The following is a 25194-nucleotide window of genomic DNA, read 5'->3' as shown; positions in this document are numbered from 1 at the left end:
AGACTCTTGTCCTCCCCCTGTCCTCTGTCCTCCTAAACGTAACAGACTCTTGTCCTCCCTCTGTCCTCCGTCCTCCTAAACGTAACAGACTCTTGTCCTCCCTCTGTCCTCCGTCCTCCTAAACGTAACAGACTCTTGTCCTCCCTCTGTCCTCTGTCCTCCTAAACGTAACAGACTCTTGTCCTCCCCCTGTCTCTCTGTCCTCCGTCCTCCTAAACGTAACAGACTCTTGTCCTCCCTCTGTCCTCTGTCCTCCTAAACGTAACAGACTCTTGTCCTCCCTCTGTCCTCTGTCCTCCTAAACGTAACAGACTCTTGTCCTCCCTCTGTCCTCCGTCCTCCTAAACGTAACAGACTCTTGTCCTCCCTCTGTCCTCTGTCCTCCTAAACGTAACAGACTCTTGTCCTCCCCCTGTCCTCTGTCCTCTGTCCTCCTAAAGGTAACAGACTCTTGTCCTCCCCTGTCCTCCTGTAACCTCTTGTCCTCCCCCTGTCCTCTGTCCTCCTAAACGTAACAGACTCTTGTCCTCCCCTGTCCTCTGTCCTCCCTAAACGTAACAGACTCTTGTCCTCCCCTGTCCTCTGTCCTCTGTCCTCCTAAACGTAACAGACTCTTGTCCTCCCCCTGTCCTCTGTCCTCCGTCCTCTGTCTAAACGTAACAGACTCTTGTCCTCCCTGTCCTCTCCTCCTAAACGTCCTCTTGTCCTCCCCCTGTCCTCTAAACGTAACAGACTCTTGTCCTCCCCCTGTCCTCTGTCCTCCTAAACGTAACAGACTCTTGTCCTCCCCTGTCCTCTGTCCTCCGTCCTCCTAAACGTAACTAGACTCTTGTCCTCCTGTCCTCTGTCCTCTGTCCTCCTAAACGTAACAGACTCTTGTCCTCCCCTGTCCTCCGTCCTCCTAAACGTAACAGACTCTTGTCCTCCCCTGTCCTCTCCTAAACGTAACAGACTCTTGTCCTCCCCCTGTCCTCTGTCCTCTAAACGTAACAGACTCCTCCCCTGTCCTCTGTCCTCTGTCCTCCTAAACGTAACAGACTCTTGTCCTCCCCTGTCCTCTGTCCTAAACCGTCCTCCTAAACGTAACAGACTCTTGTCCTCCCTCTGTCCTCTGTCCTCCTAAACGTAACAGACTCTTGTCCTCCCCTGTCCTCCGTCCTCCTAAACGTAACAGACTCTTGTCCTCCCCCTGTCCCCTGTCCTCTGTCCTCCTAAACGTAACAGACTCTTGTCCTCCCTCTGTCCTCCGTCCTCCTAAACGTAACAGACTCTTGTCCTCCCCCTGTCCCCTGTCCTCTGTCCTCCTAAACGTAACAGACTCTTGTCCGCCCTCTGTCCTCTGTCCTCCTAAACGTAACAGACTCTTGTCCTCCCCCTGTCCTCTGTCCTCCTAAACGTAACAGACTCTTGTCCTCCCCCTGTCCTCCGTCCTCCTAAACGTAACAGACTCTTGTCCTCCCCCTGTCATCCGTCCTCCTAAACGTAACAGACTCTTGTCCGCCCTGTCCCTCTGTCCTCTGTCCTCCTAAACGTAAACAGACTCTTGTCCTCCCCTCTGTCCTCCTGTCCTCTGTCCTCCTAAACGTAACAGACTCTTGTCCTCCCCTGTCCTCTGTCCTCCGACTCTTGTCCTCCTAAACGTAACAGACTCTTGTCCTCCCCCTCTGTCCTCTGTCCTCCTAAACGTAACAGACTCTTGTCCTCCCTCTGTCCTCCATCCTCCTAAACGTAACAGACTCTTGTCCTCCCCTGTCCTCTGTCCTCCGTCAGACTCCTAAACGTAACAGACTCTTGTCCTCCCCTGTCCTGTCCTCCGTCCTCCCCTGTCCTCTGTCCTCCTACGTAACAGACTCTTGTCCTCCTCCTGTCCTCTGTCCTCCTAAACGTAACAGACTCTTGTCCTCCTCTGTCCTCTGTCCTCCTAAACGTAACAGACTCTTGTCCTCCTGTCCTCTGTCCTCCGTCCTCCTAAACGTAACAGACTCTTGTCCTCCCTCTGTCCTCCTAAACGTCCTCCTGACAGACTCTTGTCCTCCTCTGTCCTCTGTCCTCTGTCCTCCTAAACGTAACAGACTCTTGTCCTCCCCCTGTCCTCTGTCCTCCTAAACGTCCTCTATCCTCCCCTCCGTCCTCTAATGTCCTCTGTCCTGTCCGTCCTCCTAAACATAACAGACTCTTGTCCTCCCTCTGTCCTCTGTCCTCCTAAACGTAACAGACTCTTGTCCTCCCCTGTCCTCTGTCCTCCTAAACGTAACAGACTCTTGTCCTCCCCCTCCTCTGTCCTCTGTCCTCTTGTCTAAACGTAACAGACTCTTGTCCTCCCCCCTCTGTCCTCCGTCCTCCTAAACGTAACAGACTCTTGTCCTCCCCTGTCCTCTGTCCTCTGTCCTCCTAAAACGTAACAGACTCTTGACTCTTGTCCTCCCCTGTCCTCTGTCCTCCGTCCTCCTAAACGTAACAGACTCTTGTCCTCCCCCTGTCCTCTGTCCTCCGTCCTCCTAAACGTAACAGACTCTTGTCCTCCCCCTGTCCTCTGTCCTCCTAAACGTAACAGACTCTTGTCCTCCCCTGTCCTCTGTCCTCTGTCCTCCTAAATGTAACAGACTCTTGTCCTCCCCCTGTCCTCTGTCCTCCGTCCTCCTAAACGTAACAGACTCTTGTCCTCCCCCTGTCCTCTGTCCTCTATCCTCCTAAACGTAACAGACTCTTGTCCTCCCCCTGTCCTCCGTCCTCCTAAACGTAACAGACTCTTGTCCTCCCCCTGTCCTCCGTCCTCCTAAACGTAACAGACTCTTGTCCTCCCCCTGTCCTCCGTCCTCCTAAACGTAACAGACTCTTGTCCTCCCCCTGTCCTCTGTCCTCCGTCCTCCTAAACGTAACAGACTCTTGTCCGCCCTCTGTCCTCTGTCCTCCTAAACGTAACAGACTCTTGTCCTCCCCCTGTCCTCTGTCCTCCTAAACGTAACAGACTCTTGTCCTCCCCCTGTCCTCTGTCCTCCTAAACGTAACAGACTCTTGTCCTCCCCCTGTCCCCTGTCCTCTATCCTCCTAAACGTAACAGACTCTTGTCCTCCCTCTGTCCTCCGTCCTCCTAAACGTAACAGACTCTTGTCCTCCCCCTGTCCTCTGTCCTCTGTCCTCCTAAACGTAACAGACTCTTGTCCTCCCCCTGTCCTCTGTCCTCCGTCCTCCTAAACGTAACAGACTCTTGTCCTCCCCCTGTCCTCTGTCCTCCGTCCTCCTAAACGTAACAGACTCTTGTCCTCCCTCTGTCCTCTGTCCTCCTAAACGTAACAGACTCTTGTCCTCCCTCTGTCCCCTGTCCTCCGTCCTCCTAAACGTAACAGACTCTTGTCCTCCCCCTGTCCTCTGTCCTCCGTCCTCCTAAACGTAACAGACTCTTGTCCTCCCCCTGTCCTCTGTCCTCCTAAACGTAACAGACTCTTGTCCTCCCCCTGTCCTCTGTCCTCCGTCCTCCTAAACATAACAGACTCTTGTCCTCCCCCTGTCCCCTGTCCTCCGTCCTCCTAAACGTAACAGACTCTTGTCCTCCCTCTGTCCCCTGTCCTCTGTCCTCCTAAACGTAACAGACTCTTGTCCTCCCCCTGTCCCCTGTCCTCCGTCCTCCTAAACGTAACAGACTCTTGTCCTCCCCCTGTCCTCTGTCCTCCGTCCTCCTAAACGTAACAGACTCTTGTCCTCCCCCAGAGAAGTGTTCAAGACGTACAACGTGGCGATGGACTGGATCACCTTGGCTGTGATCGTCTGGAACTTCGGGGTGGTAGGGATGATCTGCATCCACTGGAAGGGGCCTCTCCGTCTGCAGCAGGCCTACCTCATCATGATCTCTGCTCTCATGGCTCTGGTCTTCATCAAGTACCTTCCTGAGTGGACCGCCTGGCTCATCCTGGCCGTTATATCTGTCTATGGTGAGACTTCCCGGCTTGAGTCTTTGGCTTTGTGATACAGCTCTCTCACTGTGAGACTGTAGCCACGTTCCCAATTATCTCTCCTCTTCTGTCCGAAGTGTACACTTGTTCACTTCCCTTCTTTGACTCGAAAGGAAAAGACTGGTCTAAGAAACCTGGTGGAAAACTCCCTCTTGCCCATGCCTCTACCGATACAATAGTTTTAGACATGTGGAATGTAGTGAATGAGTGTACACTTCGGGACAAAGGAGATAGGGACACAACCCCTCCCCCATGTTTCTCTTGGTGAAGATGACCTATCTCTCTAGTTGCTCTATTTGTTTTACTGCTCTCTATCGATCTCAAGTCCTCTTCAGACGAGATTTCCTGACCGTTGTTGTTGTTGAAAGGAAGGATCTGACTGGTCGACAAACAGGAAACACCCATCTGAGACAGGAAGTAGGCGAGGGGGAGGGGGGTAGAGAAAGTCATGACAGCTGAGGTTAAGACATTCTTAATTTAGACAACCTTAGATAGGACCAGATTTCCTCTTAAAGCTGCCCCTTCCCGAAGCGTACTCCCAAATGGCCCCCTATTCCCTATCTAGTGCACTACTTCTGACCAGGCACCATAGGGCTCTGGTCTAAAGTAGTGCACTATATAGGGAATAGGCCTCTGGTCTAAAGTAGTGCACTATATATAGAGAATAGGGCTCTGGTCTAAAGTAGTGCACTATATAGGGAATAGGGCTCTGGTCTAAAGTAGTTCACTATATAGGGAATAGGGCTCTGGTCTAAAGTAGTGGGCTATATAGGGAATAGGGCTCTGGTCTAAAGTAGTACCACTATATAGGGAATAGGGCCCTGGTCTAAAGTAGTGTACTATATAGGGAATAGGGATCTGGTCTAAAGTAGTGCACTATATAGGGAATAGGGCTCTGGTCTAAAGTAGTGTACTATATAGGGAATAGGGCTCTGGTCTAAAGTAGTGTACTATATAGGGAATAGGGCTCTGGTCTAAAGTAGTGCACTATATAGGGAATAGGGCTCTGGTCTAAAGTAGTGTACTATATAGGGAATAGGGCTCTGGTCTAAAGTAGTGCACTATATAGGGAATAGGGCTCTGGTCTAAAGTAGTGCACTATATAGGGAATAGGGCTCTGGTCTAAAGTAGTGCACTATATAGGGAATAGGGCTCTGGTCTAAAGTAGTGCACTATATAGGGAATAGGGTGCCAGTTGGGACACAACCACTGTCGGAGAATAACGGCCACGACAGAATAGTGGTCATTGTAGATTTATTTAACCTAAAAGTGTTTTGCTTGAGGTAGAACAGTGGTCGGTTTAGTTTTGGTGGGGGTAACAGTGGTCTGTTTTGGGTTGGTGTGGGTAACAGTGGTCTGTTTTGGGTTGGTGGGGGTAACAGTGGTCTGTTTTGGGTTGGTGGGGGTAACAGTGGTCTGTTTTGGGTTGTTGGGGGTAACAGTGGTCTGTTTTGGGTTGTTGGGGGTAACAGTGGTCTGTTTTGGGTTGGTGGGGGTAAAGGTGGTCCATGTTGGTTTGGTGGGGGTAACAGTGGTCTGTTTTGGGTTGGTGGGGGTAACAGTGGTCTGTTTTGGGTTGGTGGGGGTAACAGTGGTCTGTTTTGGGTTGGTGGGGGTAACAGTGGTCTGTTTTGGGTTGGTGGGGGTAACAATGGTCTGTTTTGGGTTGGTGGGGGTAACAGTGGTCTGTTTTGGGTTGGTGGGGGTAACAGTGGTCTGTTTTGGTTTGGTGGGGGTAACAGTGGTCTGTTTTGGGTTGGTGGGGGTAACTGTGTTCTGTTTTGGTTTGGTGGGGGTAACAGTGGTCGGTTTAGGTTTGGTGGGGGTAACTGTGGTCTGTTTTTGGGTTGGTGGGGGTAACTGTGGTCTGTTTTGGGTTGGTGGGGGTAACAGTGGTCTGTTTTGGGTTGGTTTGGTGGGGGTAAAGGTGGTCCATGTTGGTTTGGTGGGGGTAACAGTGCTGGTGGTCAGAGTTTTCACCTACCCAGCCTCAGAAATGTCTTTTAAATCAGATAAAATATTTTTTACTTGGTCTCGGTCCCAAAGAGCCTTGTGTTTTGGGTCCAACACTACTTGTCCTGATTCCATCTGTGTTCTCCCTTTTAGTTGGTGTTGATAAAGAGTTTACACCCAGTCAGTCTCAGACATTCTTTAACATTTCTATTGGTCTCTCTCTCTCAAAGCACCCTCTGTTCTGTCTCCAACACTATTTTGTCCTGACTCAAAGCTCTGCGTCATATTCATTAGGCACCAAATGGAAGAAAGCTTCTCCTTGTTTCAGTGTGTTATCTGAACTGTACAATAACAAATGCCTGTTTACATTTTCTGTTACAAAACATTTTGCCACGAGGTGCCCTAATGAATGCAGCCCCTGTTTCTCCCTCCATAGATCTGCTAGAGGTGCCCTGATGAATGCAACCCCTGTTTCTCCCTCCATAGATCTGCTAGAGGTGCCCTAATGAATGCAACCCCTGTTTCTCCCTCCATAGATCTGCTAGAGGTGCCCTGATGAATACGACCCCTGTTTCTCCCTCCATAGATCTGCTAGAGGTGCCCTAATGAATACGACCCCTGTTTCTCCCTCCATAGATCTGCTAGAGGTGCCCTAATGAATACGACCCCTGTTTCTCCCTCCATAGATCTGCTAGAGGTGCCCTAATGAATACGACCCCTGTTTCTCCCTCCATAGATCTGCTAGAGGTGCCCTAATGAATACGACCCCTGTTTCTCCCTCCATAGATCTGCTAGAGGTGCCCTAATGAATACGACCCCTGTTTCTCCCTCCATAGATCTGCTAGAGGTGCCCTAATGAATACGACCCCTGTTTCTCCCTCCATAGATCTGCTAGAGGTGCCCTAATGAATGCAACCCCTGTTTCTCCCTCCATAGATCTGCTAGCAGTGCTCTGCCCCAAAGGTCCTCTACGTATCCTAGTGGAGACAGCCCAGGAGAGGAACGAACCCATCTTCCCTGCTCTCATCTACTCCTGTAAGACGCACCGTCACCCCTCGTACATCAACACCTGTATTACATATACACCGAGTGGACAAAACATTAGGAACACCTGGTGGTTCCATGGCGTAGACTGACCAGGTGAAAGCTATGATTGTGTCAGTTTGGCTCGATGTCCTTTGGGTGGAGGGCCGTTCTTGATACACATAGGAAACGGTTGTGTGGAAAAACCCAGCAGCGTTGCAGTTCTTGACTCAAACCGGTGCGCCTGGCACCTACTACCATACCCCTGTTCAAAGGCACTTATATATTTTTTCTTGCCTATTCACCCTCTGAATTGCACACGATCCATGAGTCGATGTTCGAGCCACCCGCAGAAACGTTATTAGCATGGTAAAGAAATCCCTGTCAGTTTAATGTCGCCCTACCTACATCTGCGGTGAAATGTGATTTTTGGGATCTCACTCACAAACGGTTTGGCCTACATACTATTATGGAAAGGTCACCCTCACAAGCACGATGGTGTTCTCCCTTTTGACCTACGACCCCCCACAAAAGCGTCACAAGACTCGTCTGAAGTTTGTACAGCCTCTTCTGCCACCGTCTGTCTGTACAGTGGGGCAAAAAAAGTATTTAGTCAGCCACCAATTGTGCAAGTTCTCCCACTTTAAAAGATGAGAGAGGCCTGTAATTTTCATCGTAGGTACACTTCAACTATGACTGACAAAATGAGAAAAATCCAAAAAATCACATTGTAGGATTTTAATGAATTTATTAGCAAATTATGGTGGAAAATAAGTATTTGGTCACCTACAAAAGTTTATCTCAATACTTTGTTATATACCCTTTGTTGGCAATGACAGAGGTCAAACGTTTTCTGTAAGTCTTCACAAGGTTTTCACACACTGTTGCTGGTATTTTGTACAGCCTCTTCTGCCACCTTCTGTCTGTAGCAACCGAACAATTTGGCCTCCACTCTAACATGACCCCTCTGTGGAAAGGTGAGACCCTCACTAAAACGTACATGTGAGTAGTTTTGCTCTAGGACGGCTCACGAGTCGTCTGAAGATCCGCAACCGGTTCCAGTTTAAAAACATTTATGGAGTACACTATATATACAAAAGTATGTGGACACCCCTTCAAATGAGCGAATTCTGCTATTTTGGCCACACCCGTTACTGACGGGGGTTAGAAAATCGAGCACACAGCCATGCAATCTCCATGGACAAACATTGGCAGTAGAATGGCCCTTACTGAAGAGCTCAGTGACTTTCAACGTAGCATCGTCATAGGATGTCACCTTTCCAACAAGTCAGTTTGTCAAATGTCTGCCCTGCTGGAGCTGCTCTCCGGTCAACTGTAAGTGATGTTATTGTGAAGTGGAAATGTCTAGGAGCAACAACGGCTCAGTCGAGAAGTGGTAGACCACACACGCTCACAGAACGGAACCGCTGAAGCGCGTAGCGCATAAATATTGTCAATCCTCGGTTGCAACACTCACTACTGAGTTACAAACTGCCTCTGGAAGCAATAACTTAGTCGGGAGCTTCATGAAATGGTTTTCCATGGCCGAGCAGCCGCACACAAGCCTCAGATCACCATGCGCAATGCCGGCTGGAGTGGTGTAAAGCTATGGTATTATGGTATGGTATTATGATATGGTACTATGATATGGTATTATGATATGGTATTATGATATGGTATTATGATACTATGATATGGTATTATGATATGGTACTATGATATGGTATTATGATATGGTATTATGATATGTTATTATGATATGGTATTATGATATTATGATATGGTATTATGGTACTATGATATGGTATTATGACATGGTATTATGATATGGTATTATGATATGGTATTATGGTATTATGATATGGTATTATGGTACTAAGATATGGTATTATGATATGGTATTATGATACGGTACTATGACATGGTATTATGATATGGTACTATGATATGGTATTATGATATGGTATTATGGTACTATGATATGGTACTATGACATGTTATTATGATATGGTATTATGATATGGTATTATGATATGGTATTATGGTACTATGATATGGTATTATGATATGGTACTATGACATGGTATTATGGTATGGTATTATGATATGGTATTATGGTACTATGATATGGTATTATGATATGGTACTATGACATGGTATTATGATATGGTACTATGATATGGTACTATGATATGGTACTATGATATGGTACTATGATATGGTATTATGGTATGGTATTATGATATGGTACTATGATATGGTACTATGATATGGTATTATGATATGGTATTATGATATGGTATTATGATATTATGATATGGTATTATGGTATTATGATATGGTACTATGATATGGTACTATGATATAGTATTATGATATGGTATTATGATATGGTACTATGATATGGTACTATGATATGGTATTATGATATGGTACTATGATATGGTATTATGGTACTATGATATGGTACTATGATATAGTATTATGATATGGTATTATGATATGGTATTATGATATGGTATTATGATATGGTATTATGATATTATGATATGGTATTATGGTACTATGATATGGTATTATGATATGGTATTATGATATGGTATTATGGTATTATGATATGGTATTATGGTACTAAGATATGGTATTATGATATGGTATTATGATACGGTACTATGACATGGTATTATGATATGGTACTATGATATGGTATTATGATATGGTATTATGGTACTATGATATGGTACTATGACATGGTATTATGATATGGTATTATGATATGGTATTATGGTACTATGATATGGTATTATGATATGGTACTATGACATGGTATTATGGTATGGTATTATGATATGGTATTATGGTACTATGATATGGTATTATGATATGGTACTATGACATGGTATTATGATATGGTATTATGATATGGTATTATGATATGGTACTATGATATGGTACTATGATATGGTATTATGATATGGTATTATGGTATGGTATTATGATATGGTACTATGATATGGTACTATGATATGGTACTATGATATGGTATTATGATATGGTATTATGATATGGTATTATGATATTATGATATGGTATTATGCTATGGTATTATGATATGGTATTATGATATTATGATATGGTATTATGGTATTATGATATGGTATTATGATATGGTATTATGGTATTATGATATGGTATTATGATATGGTATTATGATATTATGATATGGTATTATGGTATTATGATATGGTATTATGGTATTATGATATGGTATTATGATATGGTACTTTGATATGGTATTATGATATGGTATTATGATATGGTATTATGATATGGTATTATGATATGGTACTATGATATGGTATTATGGTATTATGATATGGTATTATGATATGGTATTATGATATTATGATATGGTATTATGCTATGGTATTATGATATGGTATTATGATATGGTATTATGATATGGTATTATGATATGGTATTATGATATGGTATTATGATATGGTATTATGGTATTATGATATGGTATTATGATATGGTATTATGATATTATGATATGGTATTATGCTATGGTATTATGATATGGTATTATGATATTATGATATGGTATTATGGTATTATGATATGGTATTATGATATGGTATTATGGTATTATGATATGGTATTATGATATGGTATTATGATATTATGATATGGTATTATGGTATTATGATATGGTATTATGGTATTATGATATGGTACTATGATATGGTATTATGATATGGTACTATGATATGGTATTATGATATGGTATTATGATATGGTATTATGATATGGTATTATGATATGGTATTATGATATGGTACTATGATATGGTATTATGTTATGATATTATGATATGGTATTATGATATGGTACTATGATATGGTACTATGATATGGTATTATGATATGGTATTATGATATGGTATTATGATATGGTACTATGATATGGTATTATGATATGGTACTATGATATGGTATTATGATATGGTACTATGATATGGTATTATGGTATGGTATTATGTTATGGTATTATGATATGGTACTATGATATGGTACTATGATATGGTATTATGATATGGTATTATGATATGGTACTATGATATGGTATTATGATATGTTGATTGATATGTCATTGATTGAAAACTCATGTGTTGCCTGTTAGTATTATCTATGCTATATGTTTTCACTAGCGAGCACATGCTTTCAGACAGGCAGTGAATCTGGTATACAGTTAAGATGTTGTTGTTGTTGCTTGCCTTAAACATGAATGCCCATAGCTGCCGAGTAATGTGATGTCTACTGTACCATCCTGTCCCTCCCTCCCCAGCGACCATGGTGTGGCTGGTCAACATGGCAGACACTGGCCTCGGACACAGACCAATGACCAGGAAGAACTCAACAGAGGCCCCCATCACTCAGGTCGAGAGTCAATGTGAGTCTGTAGTGTCTGGTCGTTTCAATTCCTCTCTACCTTCTCCTTTAGCCTCCTTTAGGCCCTGGCCTCGCTTGCACCCCAAAATGATGATTATTTTCTTAAGTGTTTTTGTAATATCATAATTATCTTCTACCCTCCCATCAGCAGCTCCTCCATCTCTAGGCCACAATTGAACACCAAAACATGCCTCTTTTTATGGCATCTACAGTGGTTTTTAAGAACATCTGAATTCTTCTCTCCCGCCCCTGCAGCAGCCCTATCTAGCCCTGGGCTCACCGCCCCCTCATGTATAATATTTGACTTCTCCATGCCCCCCAGCCCTGGCCCTAGGCCCGGCCCCTCTCAGCCCCCCGGAGGATGATGGAGGGTTCACCCCTAACTGGATGGGGCATCAGGAGCATCAGCTGGGACCCCTTCAGTCCACAGACGAGACCCGACGGGAGATCCAGCAACTCCCCTCTGCCAGACCACCCGTAATGGACGATGATGACGAGGAGAGTGAGTACAGAACTGAACAGTAATAAAAAAATATATAATTGTATTTGTCACGTTTTCGTTAAAACAATCCCCTGTGCCATTTCGTTAAAACAATCCCTGTGCCATTTCGTTAAAACAATCCCCGTGCCATTTCGTTAAAACAATCCCCGTGCCATTTTGTTAAAACAATTCCCGTGCCATTTCGTTAAAACAATCCCCGTGCCATTTCATTAAAACAATCCCCGTGCCATTTCGTTAAAACAATCCCCGTGCCATTTCGTTAAAACAATCCCCGTGCCATTTCGTTAAAACAATCCCCGTAGGCCATTTCCTTAAAACAATCCCCGTGCCATTTTGTTAAAACAATCGCCATGTCGTTTCCTAATCAGGGCGCACGGCCGTTACCAACGCTCGTTTAATGTGAGCGGTCCAGAGACGCAATCTGAGGACTACCGATCCCATCTTTGAGCAGTCCGATGTCCTGATATTTAAAAAAAATATAATAATAATAATTAATTAATTAATTAAAATGACCGGCACAAAATCTGCGATGCTGTTGAAGTGTGAGATGTGCAACGACAAGCTTTGAGAACGGTCATCAGCCGTAGCCAATGAGAGCTCGCCAGAGAAGAAGCCAGCGTCATGACAACGTTGTTTCACATCGCCATGACGACTACTAGTATGTGTTTCTACTCGCCTTTTTAACCAAAGTGTAAAAATATTTACAGCTCTGAAGTTCACCAGTCCTTTAATAACTCAAACTACATGTTATTCAATTCTGTATGGCAAGCGTGAGTGAACATTTTTAGGAGGCAGCTTTGAGTTACAGTCTGTTCTAGCTAATTACACCATATCAGAATATTGGTAGTGTGTGCCAGATCGTAGAGAGTCAAAGGCTGTTGTTTTAAATGTGAGGCTCAGCGAAGTTAGGATTTTAATAGCGGTGCAGTGTACACCCCGGCATAACAACAAAATGCTTACTTATGCCCTTCCCAACATTATAGAGAAGAAAAAAACATATTTTTCTATAACACAAGGAATAAATACACCTATGAGTAATGATAATTGAGTCAATATACAGGGGGTACCAGTACTGAGTCAATATACAGGGGGTACCGGTGCTGAGTCAATGTGCAGGGGGTACCAGTACTGAGTCAATGTGCAGGGGGTACTGGTACTGAGTCAATATACAGGGGGTACCAGTACTGAGTCAATATACAGGGGGTACCGATGCTGAGTCGATGTGCAGGGGGTACCAGTACTGAGTCAATATACAGGGGGTACCGGTGCTGAGTCAATGTGCAGGGGGTACCAGTACTGAGTCAATGTGCAGGGGGTACTGGTACTGAGTCAATATACAGGGGGTACCGGTACTGAGTCGATATACAGGGGGTACCGGTACTGAGTCGATATACAGGGGGTACCGGTGCTGAGTCAATGTGCAGGGGGTACCAGTACTGAGTCAATATACAGGGGGTACCAGTACTGAGACAATATACAGGGGGTACCAGTACTGAGTCAATATACAGGGGGTACCAGTACTGAGTCAATATACAGGGGGTACCGGTACTGAGTCAATATACAGGGGGTACCAGTACTGAGTCAATATACAGGGGGTACCATGCAGGGGGTACCAGTACTGAGTCAATATACAGGGGGTACCATGCAGGGGGTACCAGTACTGAGTCAATATACAGGGGGTACCTGTTCCACTGGATGTCATAAGGTTAATGCACCAATTTGTAAGTCGCTCTGGATAAGAGCGTCTGCTAAATGACTTAAATGTATGTTAAATGGGTACCGGTACTGAGACAATATACAGGGGGTACCAGTACTGAGTCAATGTGCAGGGGGTACCAGTACTGGAGGAGGGGGGTGGGGGGGCGCGCTCGTACCTCCATTTCCTGTAGTCCACAAACAACTTTGTCTTGCTGATGTTGAAGGAGAGGTTGTTGTCCTGGCACTACACTTACAAGTCACTGACCTCCTCCCTCATCGTCGTCGGTGATCAAACCAACCACCGTCGTGTCGTCAACAAACTTAATGGTGTGTTTTGGAGTCGTGCTTGGCCACACTGTCATGGGTGAACAAGGAGTACAGGAGGGGACTAAGCACGCACCCCTGAGGGGCCCCCGTGTTGACGATCAGCGTGGTGAATGTTTTGTTGCCTTCCCTCACCACCTGGGGGCAGCCCGTTAAAGTCCAGGATCCATTTGCAGAGGGTGGTGTTCACAGGGTCCTTAGCTTAGTGATGAGCTGGGAGGGCACTGTGGTGTTGAACGCTGAGCTGTAGCCAATCAACAGCATTCTCACATACAGTACCTTCAGAAAGTATTCATACCCCTGGACTTTATATTTTTGTATTGTACTTTTTTTTTTTGTCAACGATCTACACAAAATACTCATATCAAAGTGGAAGAAAAATTATAACCTTTTTGTAAAGAAATATATATGAAAAATAAAACACTATCTTGATTACATAAGTATTCAAGCCTCTTAGGCAATACTTGTTGGAATCACCTTAGACAGTGTTTACAGCTGTGAGTCTTTCTGGGTGAGTCTCTAAGAGTGATTACAGCTGTGAGTCTTTCTGGGCAAGTCTCTAAGAGCTGTGAGTCTTTCTGGGTAAGTCTCTAAGAGTGATTACAGCTGTGAGTCTTTCTGGGCAAGTCTCTAAGAGCTGTGAGTCTTTCTGGGTGAGTCTCTAAGAGCTGTGAGTCTTTCTGGGTGAGTCTCTAAGAGTGATTACAGCTGTGAGTCTTTCTGGGTGAGTCTCTAAGAGTGATTACAGCTGTAAGTCTTTCTGGGTGAGTCTCTAAGAGCTGTGAGTCTTTCTGGGTGAGTCTCTAAGAGCTGTGAGTCTTTCTGGGTGAGTCTCTAAGAGTGATTACAGCTGTGAGTCTTTCTGGGTGAGTCTCTAAGAGTGATTATAGCTGTGAGTCTTTCTGGGTGAGTCTCTAAGAGTGATTACAGCTGTGAGTCTTTCTGGGTGAGTCTCTAAGAGTGATTATAGCTGTGAGTCTTTCTGGGTGAGTCTCTGTAACTGTTTTTAAGTGCCCATTGGCCTCATGGTGAAATGTCTAAGACGTTTCCTTCCTCTCCAGCAACTGAGTTAGGAAGGATGCCTGTATATTTGTATTGACTGGGTGTATTGATACACCATTCAAAGTGTAATCAATAACTTCACCGTGCTCAAAGGGATATTCAATGTTTGCTTATTTTATTTTTTATTTTATTTTATATTTTTTTATTTTATAGGTGCCCTTCTATGCGAGGCATTGGAAAACCTCCCTGGACTTTGGTTGACTCTGTTTGTTTTTTAATTCACAGCTCGACTGAGGGAACTTACAGATAATTGTATGTGTGGGGTACAGAGATGAGGTAGTCACTCAAAAATCATGTTAAACACTATTATTGCACACAGAGTGAGTCTATGCAATTTATGTGACTTGCAAAATGTTTCTCCTGAACTTATTTAGGCCATGACAAAGGGGTTAAAAAATGTATTCAAGACATAGCAGCTTTTCATTTTGAATTCATTTGTAAAAAAAAATCTAAAAACATAATTCCACTTTGACATTATGGGGCATTGTGTGTAGATCAGTGACAAAACAATCTCTATTGAATCCAATTTTTTTGAATCCAATCAACGTTTCTGAAGGCTCTGTGTGTCGAAGGTATTGTGAATGTTTTCGGATATTGTAACAGGGTTATAGGGTTATAGGGTAACGGGTTATAGGGTTATAGGGTAACAGGGTTATAGGGTAACAGGGTTATAGGGTAACAGGGGTATAGGGTAACAGGGTTATAGGGTAACAGGGTTATAGGGTTATAGGGTAACGGGTTATAGGGTAACAGGGGTATAGGGTAACAGGGTAACAGGGGTATAGGGTAACAGGGTTATAGGGTAACAGGGTTATAGGGTTATAGGGTAACAGGGTTATAGGGTAACAGGGTTATAGGGTTATAGGGTAACGGGGTTATAGGGTTATAGGGTAACAGGGTTATAGGGTTATAGGGTAACAGGGGTATAGGGTAACAGGGTAACAGGGTTATAGGGTAACAGGGTTATATGGTTATAGGGTAACAGGGGTATAGGGTAACAGGGTTATAGGGTAACAGGGGTATAGGGTTATAGGGTAACGGGTATAGGGTTATAGGGTAACAGGGTTATATGGTAACAGGGTTATAGGGTAACGGGTATAGGGTTATAGGGTAACAGGGGTATAGGGTTATAGGGTAACAGGGTTATAGGGTAACAGGGTTATAGGGTAACAGGGTTATAGGGTAACAGGGGTATAGGGTTATAGGGTAACAGGGTTATAGGGTAACAGGGTTATAGGGTAACAGGGTTATAGGGTAACAGGGTTATAGGGTTATAGGGTAACGGGTATAGGGTTATAGGGTAACGGGTATAGGGTTATAGGGTAACAGGGGTATAGGGTTATAGGGTAACGGGGTTATAGGGTAACAGGGTTATAGGGTAACGGGGTTATAGGGTAACAGGGTTATAGGGTAACGGGGTTATAGGGTAACAGGGTTATAGGGTAACGGGGTTATAGGGTAACAGGGTTATATGGTTATAGGGTAACAGGGTTATAGGGTAACAGGGTTATAGGGTAACAGGGTTATAGGATAACATGGTTACAGGGTTGAATCAGGGTAACAGGGGTATAGGGTTATAGGGTAACAGGGTTATAGGGTAACAGGGTTATATGGTTATAGGGTAACAGGGGTATAGGGTAACAGGGGTATAGGGTAACAGGGTTATAGGGTTATAGGGTAACGGGGTTATAGGGTAACAGGGTTATAGGGTAACGGGGTTATAGGGTTATAGGGTTGAATCAGGGTAACAGGGGTATAGGGTTACGGGGTTATAGGGTTATAGGGTAACAGGGTTATAGGGTAACGGGGTTATAGGGTAACAGGGTTATAGGGTAACGGGGTTATAGGGTAACAGGGTTATAGGGTAACGGGGTTATAGGGTAACAGGGTTATAGGGTAACGGGGTTATAGGGTAACAGGGTTATAGGGTAACGGGGTTATAGGGTAACAGAGTTATAGGGTTATATGGTTTTAGGGTAACGGGGTTATAGGGTAACAGGGTTATAGGGTAACAGGGTTATAGGGTTATAGGGTAACAGGGTTATAGGGTTATAGGGTAACGGGGTTATAGGGTAACAGGGGTATAGGGTAACAGGGTAACAGGGTTATAGGGTAACAGGGTTATAGGGTAACAGGGGTATAGGGTAACAGGGTTATAGGGTAACAGGGTTATATGGTTATAGGGTAACAGGGGTATAGGGTAACAGGGTAACAGGGTTATAGGGTAACGGGGTTATAGGGTAACAGGGTTATAGGGTAACGGGGTTATAGGGTTATAGGGTTGAATCAGGGTAACAGGGGTATAGGGTTACGGGGTTATAGGGTTATAGGGTAACAGGGTTATAGGGTAACGGGGTTATAGGGTAACGGGGTTATAGGGTAACGGGGTTATAGGGTAACGGGGTTATATGGTAACAGGGTTATAGGGTAACAGGGTTATAGGGTTGAATCAGGGTAACAGGGTTATAGGGTTATAGGGTAACAGGGTTGAATCAGGGTAACAGGGTTATAGGGTTATAGGGTAACAGGGTTATAGGGTAACAGGGTTATAGGGTAACAGGGTTATAGGGTTATAGGGTAACAGGGTTATAGGGTAACAGGGTTATAGGGTAACAGGGTTATAGGGTAACAGGGTTACAGGGTAACGGGGTTATAGGTTAACGGGGTTATAGGGTAACAGGGTTATAGGGTTATAGGGTAACGGGGTTATAGGGTAACAGGGTTATAGGGTAACAGGGTTGAATCAGGGTAACAGGGGTATAGGGTAACAGGGTTATAGGGTAACAGGGTTATAGGGTTGAATCAGGGTAACAGGGTTATAGGGTTATAGGGTAACAGGGTTATAGGGTTATAGGGTAACAGGGTTATAGGGTAATAGGGTTATAGGGTAACAGGGTTATAGGGTAACAGGGTTAGGGTAATAGGGTTATAGGGTAACAGGGTTGTAGGGTAACAGGGTTATAGGGTAACAGGGTTATAGGTGTATAGGGTAACAGGGTTATAGGATAACAGGGTTATATGGTAACAGGGGTATAGGGTAACAGGGTTATAGGGTAACAGGGTTATAGGGTAACAGGGTTATAGGGTAACAGGGTTATAGGGTTATAGGGTAACAGGGTTATAGGGTTATAGGGTTATAGGGTTATAGGGTTATAGGGTAACAGGGTTATAGGGTAACAGGGTTATAGGGTTATAGGGTAACAGGGTTATAGGGTTATAGGGTAACAGGGTTATAGGGTAACAGGGTTATAGGGTAACAGGGTAATAGGGTTATAGGGTAACAGGGTTATAGGGTAACAGGGTTATAGGGTAACAGGGTAACAGGGTTATAGGGTAACAGGGTAATAGGGTTACAGGGTTATATGGTAACAGGGTTATAGGGTAACAGGGTAATAGGGTAACAGGGTAACAGGGTTATAGGGTAACAGGGTTATAGGGTAACAGGTTTACAGGGTTACAGGGTTACAGGGTAACAGGGTTATAGGGTAACAGGGTTATAGGGTTACAGGGTTATAGGGTAACAGGGTTATAGGGTTATAGGGTAACAGGGTTATAGGGTAACAGGGTTATAGGGTAACAGGGTTATAGGGTAACAGGGTTATATGGTTATAGGGTAACAGGGGTATAGGGTAACAGGGTTATAGGGTAACGGGGTTATAGGGTAACAGGGTTATAGGGTAACGGGGTTATAGGGTTATAGGGTTGAATCAGGGTAACAGGGGTATAGGGTTACGGGGTTATAGGGTTATAGGGTAACGGGGTTATAGGGTAACGGGGTTATAGGGTAACGGGGTTATATGGTAACAGGGTTATAGGGTAACAGGGTTATAGGGTAACAGGGTAATAGGGTTACAGGGTTATAGGGTAACAGGGTTATAGGGTAACAGGGTAATAGGGTAACAGGGTAACAGGGTTATAGGGTAACAGGGTTATAGGGTAACAGGTTTACAGGGTTACAGGGTTACAGGGTAACAGGGTAACAGGGTTATAGGGTTACAGGGTTATAGGGTAACAGGGTAACAGGGTTATAGGGTAACGGGGTTATAGGGTAACAGGGTTATAGGGTAACGGGGTTATAGGGTTATAGGGTTGAATCAGGGTAACAGGGGTATAGGGTTACGGGGTTATAGGGTTATAGGGTAACAGGGTTATAGGGTAACGGGGTTATAGGGTAACGGGGTTATAGGGTAACGGGGTTATAGGGTAACGGGGTTATATGGTAACGGGGTTATATGGTAACAGGGTTATAGGGTAACAGGGTAACAGGGTTATAGGGTTGAATCAGGGTAACAGGGTTATAGGGTTATAGGGTAACAGGGTTGAATCAGGGTAACAGGGTAACAGGGTTATAGGGTAACAGGGTTATAGGGTAACAGGGTTATAGGGTAACAGGGGTATAGGGTAACAGGGTTATAGGGTAACAGGGTTATAGGGTAACAGGGTTATAGGGTAACGGGGTTATAGGTTAACGGGGTTATAGGGTAACAGGGTTATAGGGTTATAGGGTAACGGGGTTATAGGGTAACAGGGTTATAGGGTAACAGGGTTGAATCAGGGTAACAGGGGTATAGGGTAACAGGGTTATAGGGTAACAGGGTAACAGGGTTATAGGGTTGAATCAGGGTAACAGGGTTATAGGGTAACAGGGTTATAGGGTAACAGGGTTATAGGGTTATAGGGTAACAGGGTTATAGGGTAATAGGGTTATAGGGTAACAGGGTTATAGGGTAACAGGGTTAGGGTAATAGGGTTATAGGGTAACAGGGTTGTAGGGTAACAGGGTTATAGGGTAACAGGGTTATAGGTGTATAGGGTAACAGGGTTATAGGATAACAGGGTTATATGGTAACAGGGGTATAGGGTAACAGGGTTATAGGGTAACAGGGTTATAGAGTAACAGGGTTATAGGGTAACAGGGTTATAGGGTAACAGGGTTATAGGGTAACAGGGTAACAGGGTTATAGGGTAACAGGGTTATAGGGTTATAGGGTAACAGGGTTATAGGGTAACAGGGTTATAGGGTAACAGGGTTATAGGGTTATAGGGTAACAGGGTTATAGGGTAACAGGGTTATAGGGTAACAGGGTAATAGGGTTGTAGGGTAACAGGGTTGTAGGGTAACAGGGTTATAGGGTAACAGGGTTATAGGGTAACAGGGTTATAGGGTAACAGGGTAATAGGGTTACAGGGTTATAGGGTAACAGGGTTATAGGGTAACAGGGTAATAGGGTAACAGGGTTATAGGGTAACAGGGTTATAGGGTAACAGGTTTACAGGGTTACAGGGTTACAGGGTTATAGGGTAACGGGGTTATAGGGTTACAGGGTTATAGGGTTACAGGGTTATAGGGTAACAGGGTTATAGGGTAACAGGGTTATAGGGTAACAGGGTTATAGGGTAACAGGGTTATAGGGTAACAGGGTTATAGGGTAACAGGGTTATAGGGTAACAGGGTTATAGGTTTATAGGGTAACAGGGTTATAGGATAACAGGGTTATAGGGTAACAGGGTTATAGGGTAACAGGGTTATAGGGTAACAGGGTTATAGGGTTATAGGGTAACAGGGTTATAGGGTAACAGGGTTATAGGGTAACAGGGTAACAGGGTAACAGGGTTATAGGGTAACAGGTTTATAGGGTAACAGGGTTATAGGGTTATAGGGTAACAGGGTTATAGGGTAACAGGGTTATAGGGTAACAGGGTAACAGGGTTATAGGGTAACAGGGTTATAGGGTAACAGGGTTATAGGGTTATAGGGTAACAGGGTTATAGGGTAACAGGGTTATAGGGTAACAGGGTAATAGGGTTATAGGGTAACAGGGTTATAGGGTAACAGGGTTATAGGGTAACAGGGTTATAGGGTAACAGGGTAACAGGGTTATAGGGTAACAGGGTAATAGGGTAAGAGGGTTACAGGGTTATAGGGTAACAGGGTTATAGGGTAACAGGGTAATAGGGTAACAGGGTAACAGGGTTATAGGGTAACAGGGTTATAGGGTAACAGGTTTACAGGGTTACAGGGTAACAGGGTTATAGGGTAACAGGGTTATAGGGTTACAGGGTTATAGGGTAACAGGGTTATAGGGTAACAGTGTTATAGGGTAACAGGGTTATAGGGTAACAGGGTTATAGGGTAACAGGGTAATAGGGTAACAGGGTTATAGGGTAACAGGGTTATAGGTTTATAGGGTAACAGGGTTATAGGATAACAGGGTTATATGGCAACAGGGTTATAGGGTAACGGGGTAATAGGGTAACGGGGTTATAGGGTAACAGGGTTATAGGGTAACAGTGTTATAGGGTAACAGGGTTATAGGGTAACAGGGTAACAGGGTTATAGGGTAACAGGGTTATAGGGTAACAGGGTTATAGGGTTATAGGGTAACAGGGTTATAGGGTAACAGGGTTATAGGGTTATAGGGTAACAGGGTTATAGGGTAACAGGGTTATAGGGTAACAGGGTTATAGGGTTATAGGGTAACAGGGTTATAGGGTAACAGGGTTATAGGGTTATAGGGTAACAGGGTTATAGGGTAACAGGGTTATAGGGTAACAGGGTTATAGGGTAACAGGGTTACCGGGTCAGGGTTACCGGGTCAGGGTTACCGGGTTACAGGGTTAGGGTTACCGGGTTACAGGCTTTAGGGTTGCCCGGGTTAGGGTTACCGGGTTACAGGGTTACCGGGTTAGGTTTACCGGGTTACAGAGTTAGGGTTACAGGGTTACAGGGTTAGGGTTACTGGGTTAGGGTTCCAGGGTTATAGGATAACAGGGTTACCGGGTTACATGGTTAGGGTTACCGGGTTAGGGTTACCGGGTAACAGGGTTACCGGGTTAGGGTAACAGGGTTACCGGGTCAGGGTTACCGGGTCAGGGTTACCGGGTTACAGGGTTAGGGTTACCGGGTTACAGGCTTTAGGGTTGCCCGGGTTAGGGTTACCGGGTTACAGGGTTACCGGGTTAGGTTTACCGGGTTACAGGGTTAGGGTTACAGGGTTACTGGGTTACAGGGTTAGGGTTACTGGGTTAGGGTTCCAGGGTTATAGGATAACAGGGTTACCGGGTTACATGGTTAGGGTTAACGGGTTAGGGTTACCGGGTTAGGGTTACCGGGTCAGGGTTATAGGGTTAGGGTTACAGGGTTATAGGGTAACAGGGTTACCGGGTCAGGGTTACAGGGTTAGGGTTACCGGGTTAGGGTTACCAGGTTAGGGTTACCGGGTTATGGTTACAGGGTTAGGGTTACCGGGTCAGGGTTAGGGTTACCGGGTCAGGGTTAGGGTTACCGGGTTATGGTTACCGGGTCAGGGTTAGGGTTACCGGGTCAGGGTTAGGGTTACCGGGTTATGGTTACAGGGTCTGGGTTAGGGTTACCGGGTCCGGTGAACGTGTTGTAACATGGTTGTGTTCTCCAGGGGGAGTAAAGCTGGGTCTCGGAGACTTCATCTTCTACAGCATGCTGGTGGGGAAGGCCTCTGCTGCAGCTAGTGGAGACTGGAACACCACCCTGGCCAGCTTCGTAGCCATACTCATCGTGAGTACACAGCTACTCATTATATTCCCTTGTTCTTTATGATGGTCTGTTACACTCCCTCGCTATGCTTTCCCTCTGTCTGGCTGCTCTCTGTCTCTGTCTGTCTGCTCTGTGTCTCTGTCTGTCTGCTCTCTCTCTCTCTCTGTCTGGCTTCTCTCTGTCTGGCTGCTCTCTGTCTCTGTCTGTCTGCTCTCTCTGTCTGTCTGTCTGCTCTCTCTCTGTTTCTGTCTAGCAGCTCTCTGTTTCTGTCTGTCTGCTCTCTGTCTCTGTCTGGCTTCTCTGTCTCTGTCTGGCAGCTCTCTCGCTCTCTGTTTCTGTCTGGCTGCGCTCTCTCTGTTTCTGTCTGGCTGCTCTCTCTCTGTCTCTGTCTGGCTGCTCTCTCTCTCTGTTTCTGTCTGGCTGCTCTCTCTCTGTCTCTGTCTGGCTGCTCTCTCTCTTACTCTGTCTGGCAGCTCTCTCTCTCTCTGTTTCTGTCTGGCTGCTCTCTCTCTTACTCTGTCTGGCAGCTCTCTCTCTCTGTTTCTGTCTGGCTGCTCTCTGTCTGGCTGCTCTCTCTCTCTCTGTCTCTGTCTGGCTGCTCTCTCTCTTTGTCTCTGTCTGGCTGCTCTCTCTCTGTGTCTCTGTCTGGCTGCTCTCTCTCTGTGTCTGTCTGGCTGCTCTCTCTGTCTCTGTCTGGCTGCTCTCTGTCTCTGTCTGTCTGCTCTCTCTGTCTGGCTGCTCTCTCTCTGTCTCTGTCTGGCTGCTCTCTCTCTGTCTCTGGCTGGCTGCTCTCTCTCTTTCTCTGGCTGGCTGGCTGCTCTCTCTCTCTCTTTCTCTCCCGCTGTCTCTCTATCTGTCAATTCAATTCAAGGTCTTTATTGTCATGGGAAACATATGTTAGCATTGCCAAAGCAAGTGAAATGTATAAACAAAAGTGAACAGTAAACATGACACTCACAGAAGTTCCAAAAGAATAAAGACATTTGAAATGTCATTATGTCTGTAATCCTACTACTATCTATATCTATACTATACTACTATCATACTGCATTATGTCTGTATACGGTGTTGTGACGATGTACAAATAGTGAAAGTACAAAAATGGAAAATAATATCCCCCTTTCTCTCTCTCTCTATCCCCCTCTCTCTATCCCCCTCTCTCTATGCCCCCTCTCTCTCTATGCCCCCCCTCTCTCTCTATGCCCCCTCTCTCTCTCTATGCCCCCTCTCTCTCTCTATCCCCCTCTCTCTCTATCCCCCCTCTCTCTCTCTATCCCCCCTCTCTCTCTCTCTCTCTATCCCCCTCTCTCTCTCTATCCCCCTCTCTCTATTCCCCCTCTCTCTCTATCCCTCCCTCCCCTCTCTCTCTCTCTATCACCCCCTCTATTCTCCCCCTCTCTCTCTACCCCCCTCTCTCTCTCTCTCTCTATCCCCTCCTCTCTCTATTCCCCCTCTCTCTCTACCCCCCTCTCTCTCTCTCTCTCTATCCCCTCCTCTCTCTATTCCCCCTCTCTCTCTACCCCCCTCTCTCTCTCTCTATCCCTATCCTCCTCTCTCTACCCCCCCTCTCTCTCTCTCTATCCCCTCCTCTCTCTATTCCCCCCTCTCTATCCCCCCCTCTATCCCCCCCCTCCCCCTCTCTCCACAGGGCCTGTGTTTGACTCTTCTTCTCCTGGCCATCTTTAAGAAGGCCCTCCCTGCCCTTCCCATCTCCATCTTCTTTGGCTTGGTGTTCTACTTCGCTACAGACAACCTGGTCAGACCTTTTATGGACCAGCTGGCTCTGCACCAGTTCTACATTTAGCAGGATGTTCTCCTGCTCTCGCCACCCCACGGGAGCTGCAATCATCAACACCAGGGGTGTATTCATTAGGGAGCTGCCATCATCAACACCAGGGGTGTATTCATTAGTACACAACATAGCGAAATGTTTTTTGCAATGAAAACATGTTTTTTTATTTTTTTTTACTAAATCCGGTAGGTTCCCTCCCCCTTTTTGTCCTGTTTTGCTGAGCCAGACCTCTAACAAGGGGACCAGGGGCGTCTCCAGTCCCCTGACTGAAGTTCAGTGGTAGTTTTTGGATCTGCTTTTTGTTTCTGGGCTTGGTGGGGTGGGATGGGGGGGTTTCATAACCATGATGTCTTTTGGGGGTGGGGGGTCATAACCATGATGTCTTTTGGGGGTGGGTTCATAACCATGATGTCTTTTGGGGGTGGGGGGTTCATAACCAAGATGTATTTTTGGGGTGGGGGGGGTTCATAACCATGATGTATTTTTGGGGTGGGGTGGGGGTTCATAACCATGATGTCTTTTGGGGTGGGGGGGATTCATAACCATGATGTCTTTTGGGGATGGGGGGGATTCATAACCATGATGTCTTTTGGGGATGGGGGGGATTCATAACCATGATGTCTTTTGGGGATGGGGGGTCATAACCATGATGTCTTTTGATTTGTTCATACTTTCCTCGTTTTCCAAAAAAGTGATTGATACGCCGTCTAAAGGTCACGGTGAGTTTAAGGTGTACTGCAGTGGGTACTGCCACAGAGCCAGGATGTAGTTGTTTTTTGGGGAGTCACACACACACACGACCCAGAAAGGAGGCGAAGAAGAGGCAGCCTGGTTGGCCTCCTGAGAAAAGTACTTCAGAGTGGCTTTTAATAAACCCATCTGGGGGTTTAGGACTTCGACACTCTCACTAACGGGATGGACTG

General features: G+C 45.3%; 1 protein-coding gene across 1 annotated transcript; it reads left to right on the top strand.

Moving 5' to 3' along the window:
* Nucleotides 1-3643: 3643 nt before the first annotated feature.
* On the top strand, nt 3644-24589 carry LOC118380701 (presenilin-1-like; the record flags this gene model as incomplete). Its single annotated transcript, XM_052515511.1, has 6 exons — nt 3644-3929; nt 6840-6938; nt 11277-11381; nt 11703-11882; nt 22382-22500; nt 24128-24589. Coding segments are annotated over 6 exons (945 nt in total), but the record flags the coding sequence as incomplete, so codon positions are not given.
* Nucleotides 24590-25194: the final 605 nt, after the last annotated feature.

This window comes from Oncorhynchus keta, unplaced genomic scaffold (genome assembly GCF_023373465.1).
Source record: "Oncorhynchus keta strain PuntledgeMale-10-30-2019 unplaced genomic scaffold, Oket_V2 Un_scaffold_28244_pilon_pilon, whole genome shotgun sequence".
NCBI lineage: Eukaryota > Metazoa > Chordata > Actinopteri > Salmoniformes > Salmonidae > Oncorhynchus > Oncorhynchus keta.
The sequence above is the reverse complement of the archived record's forward strand: the minus strand, read 5'-3'. Positions and strand labels throughout refer to the sequence as shown.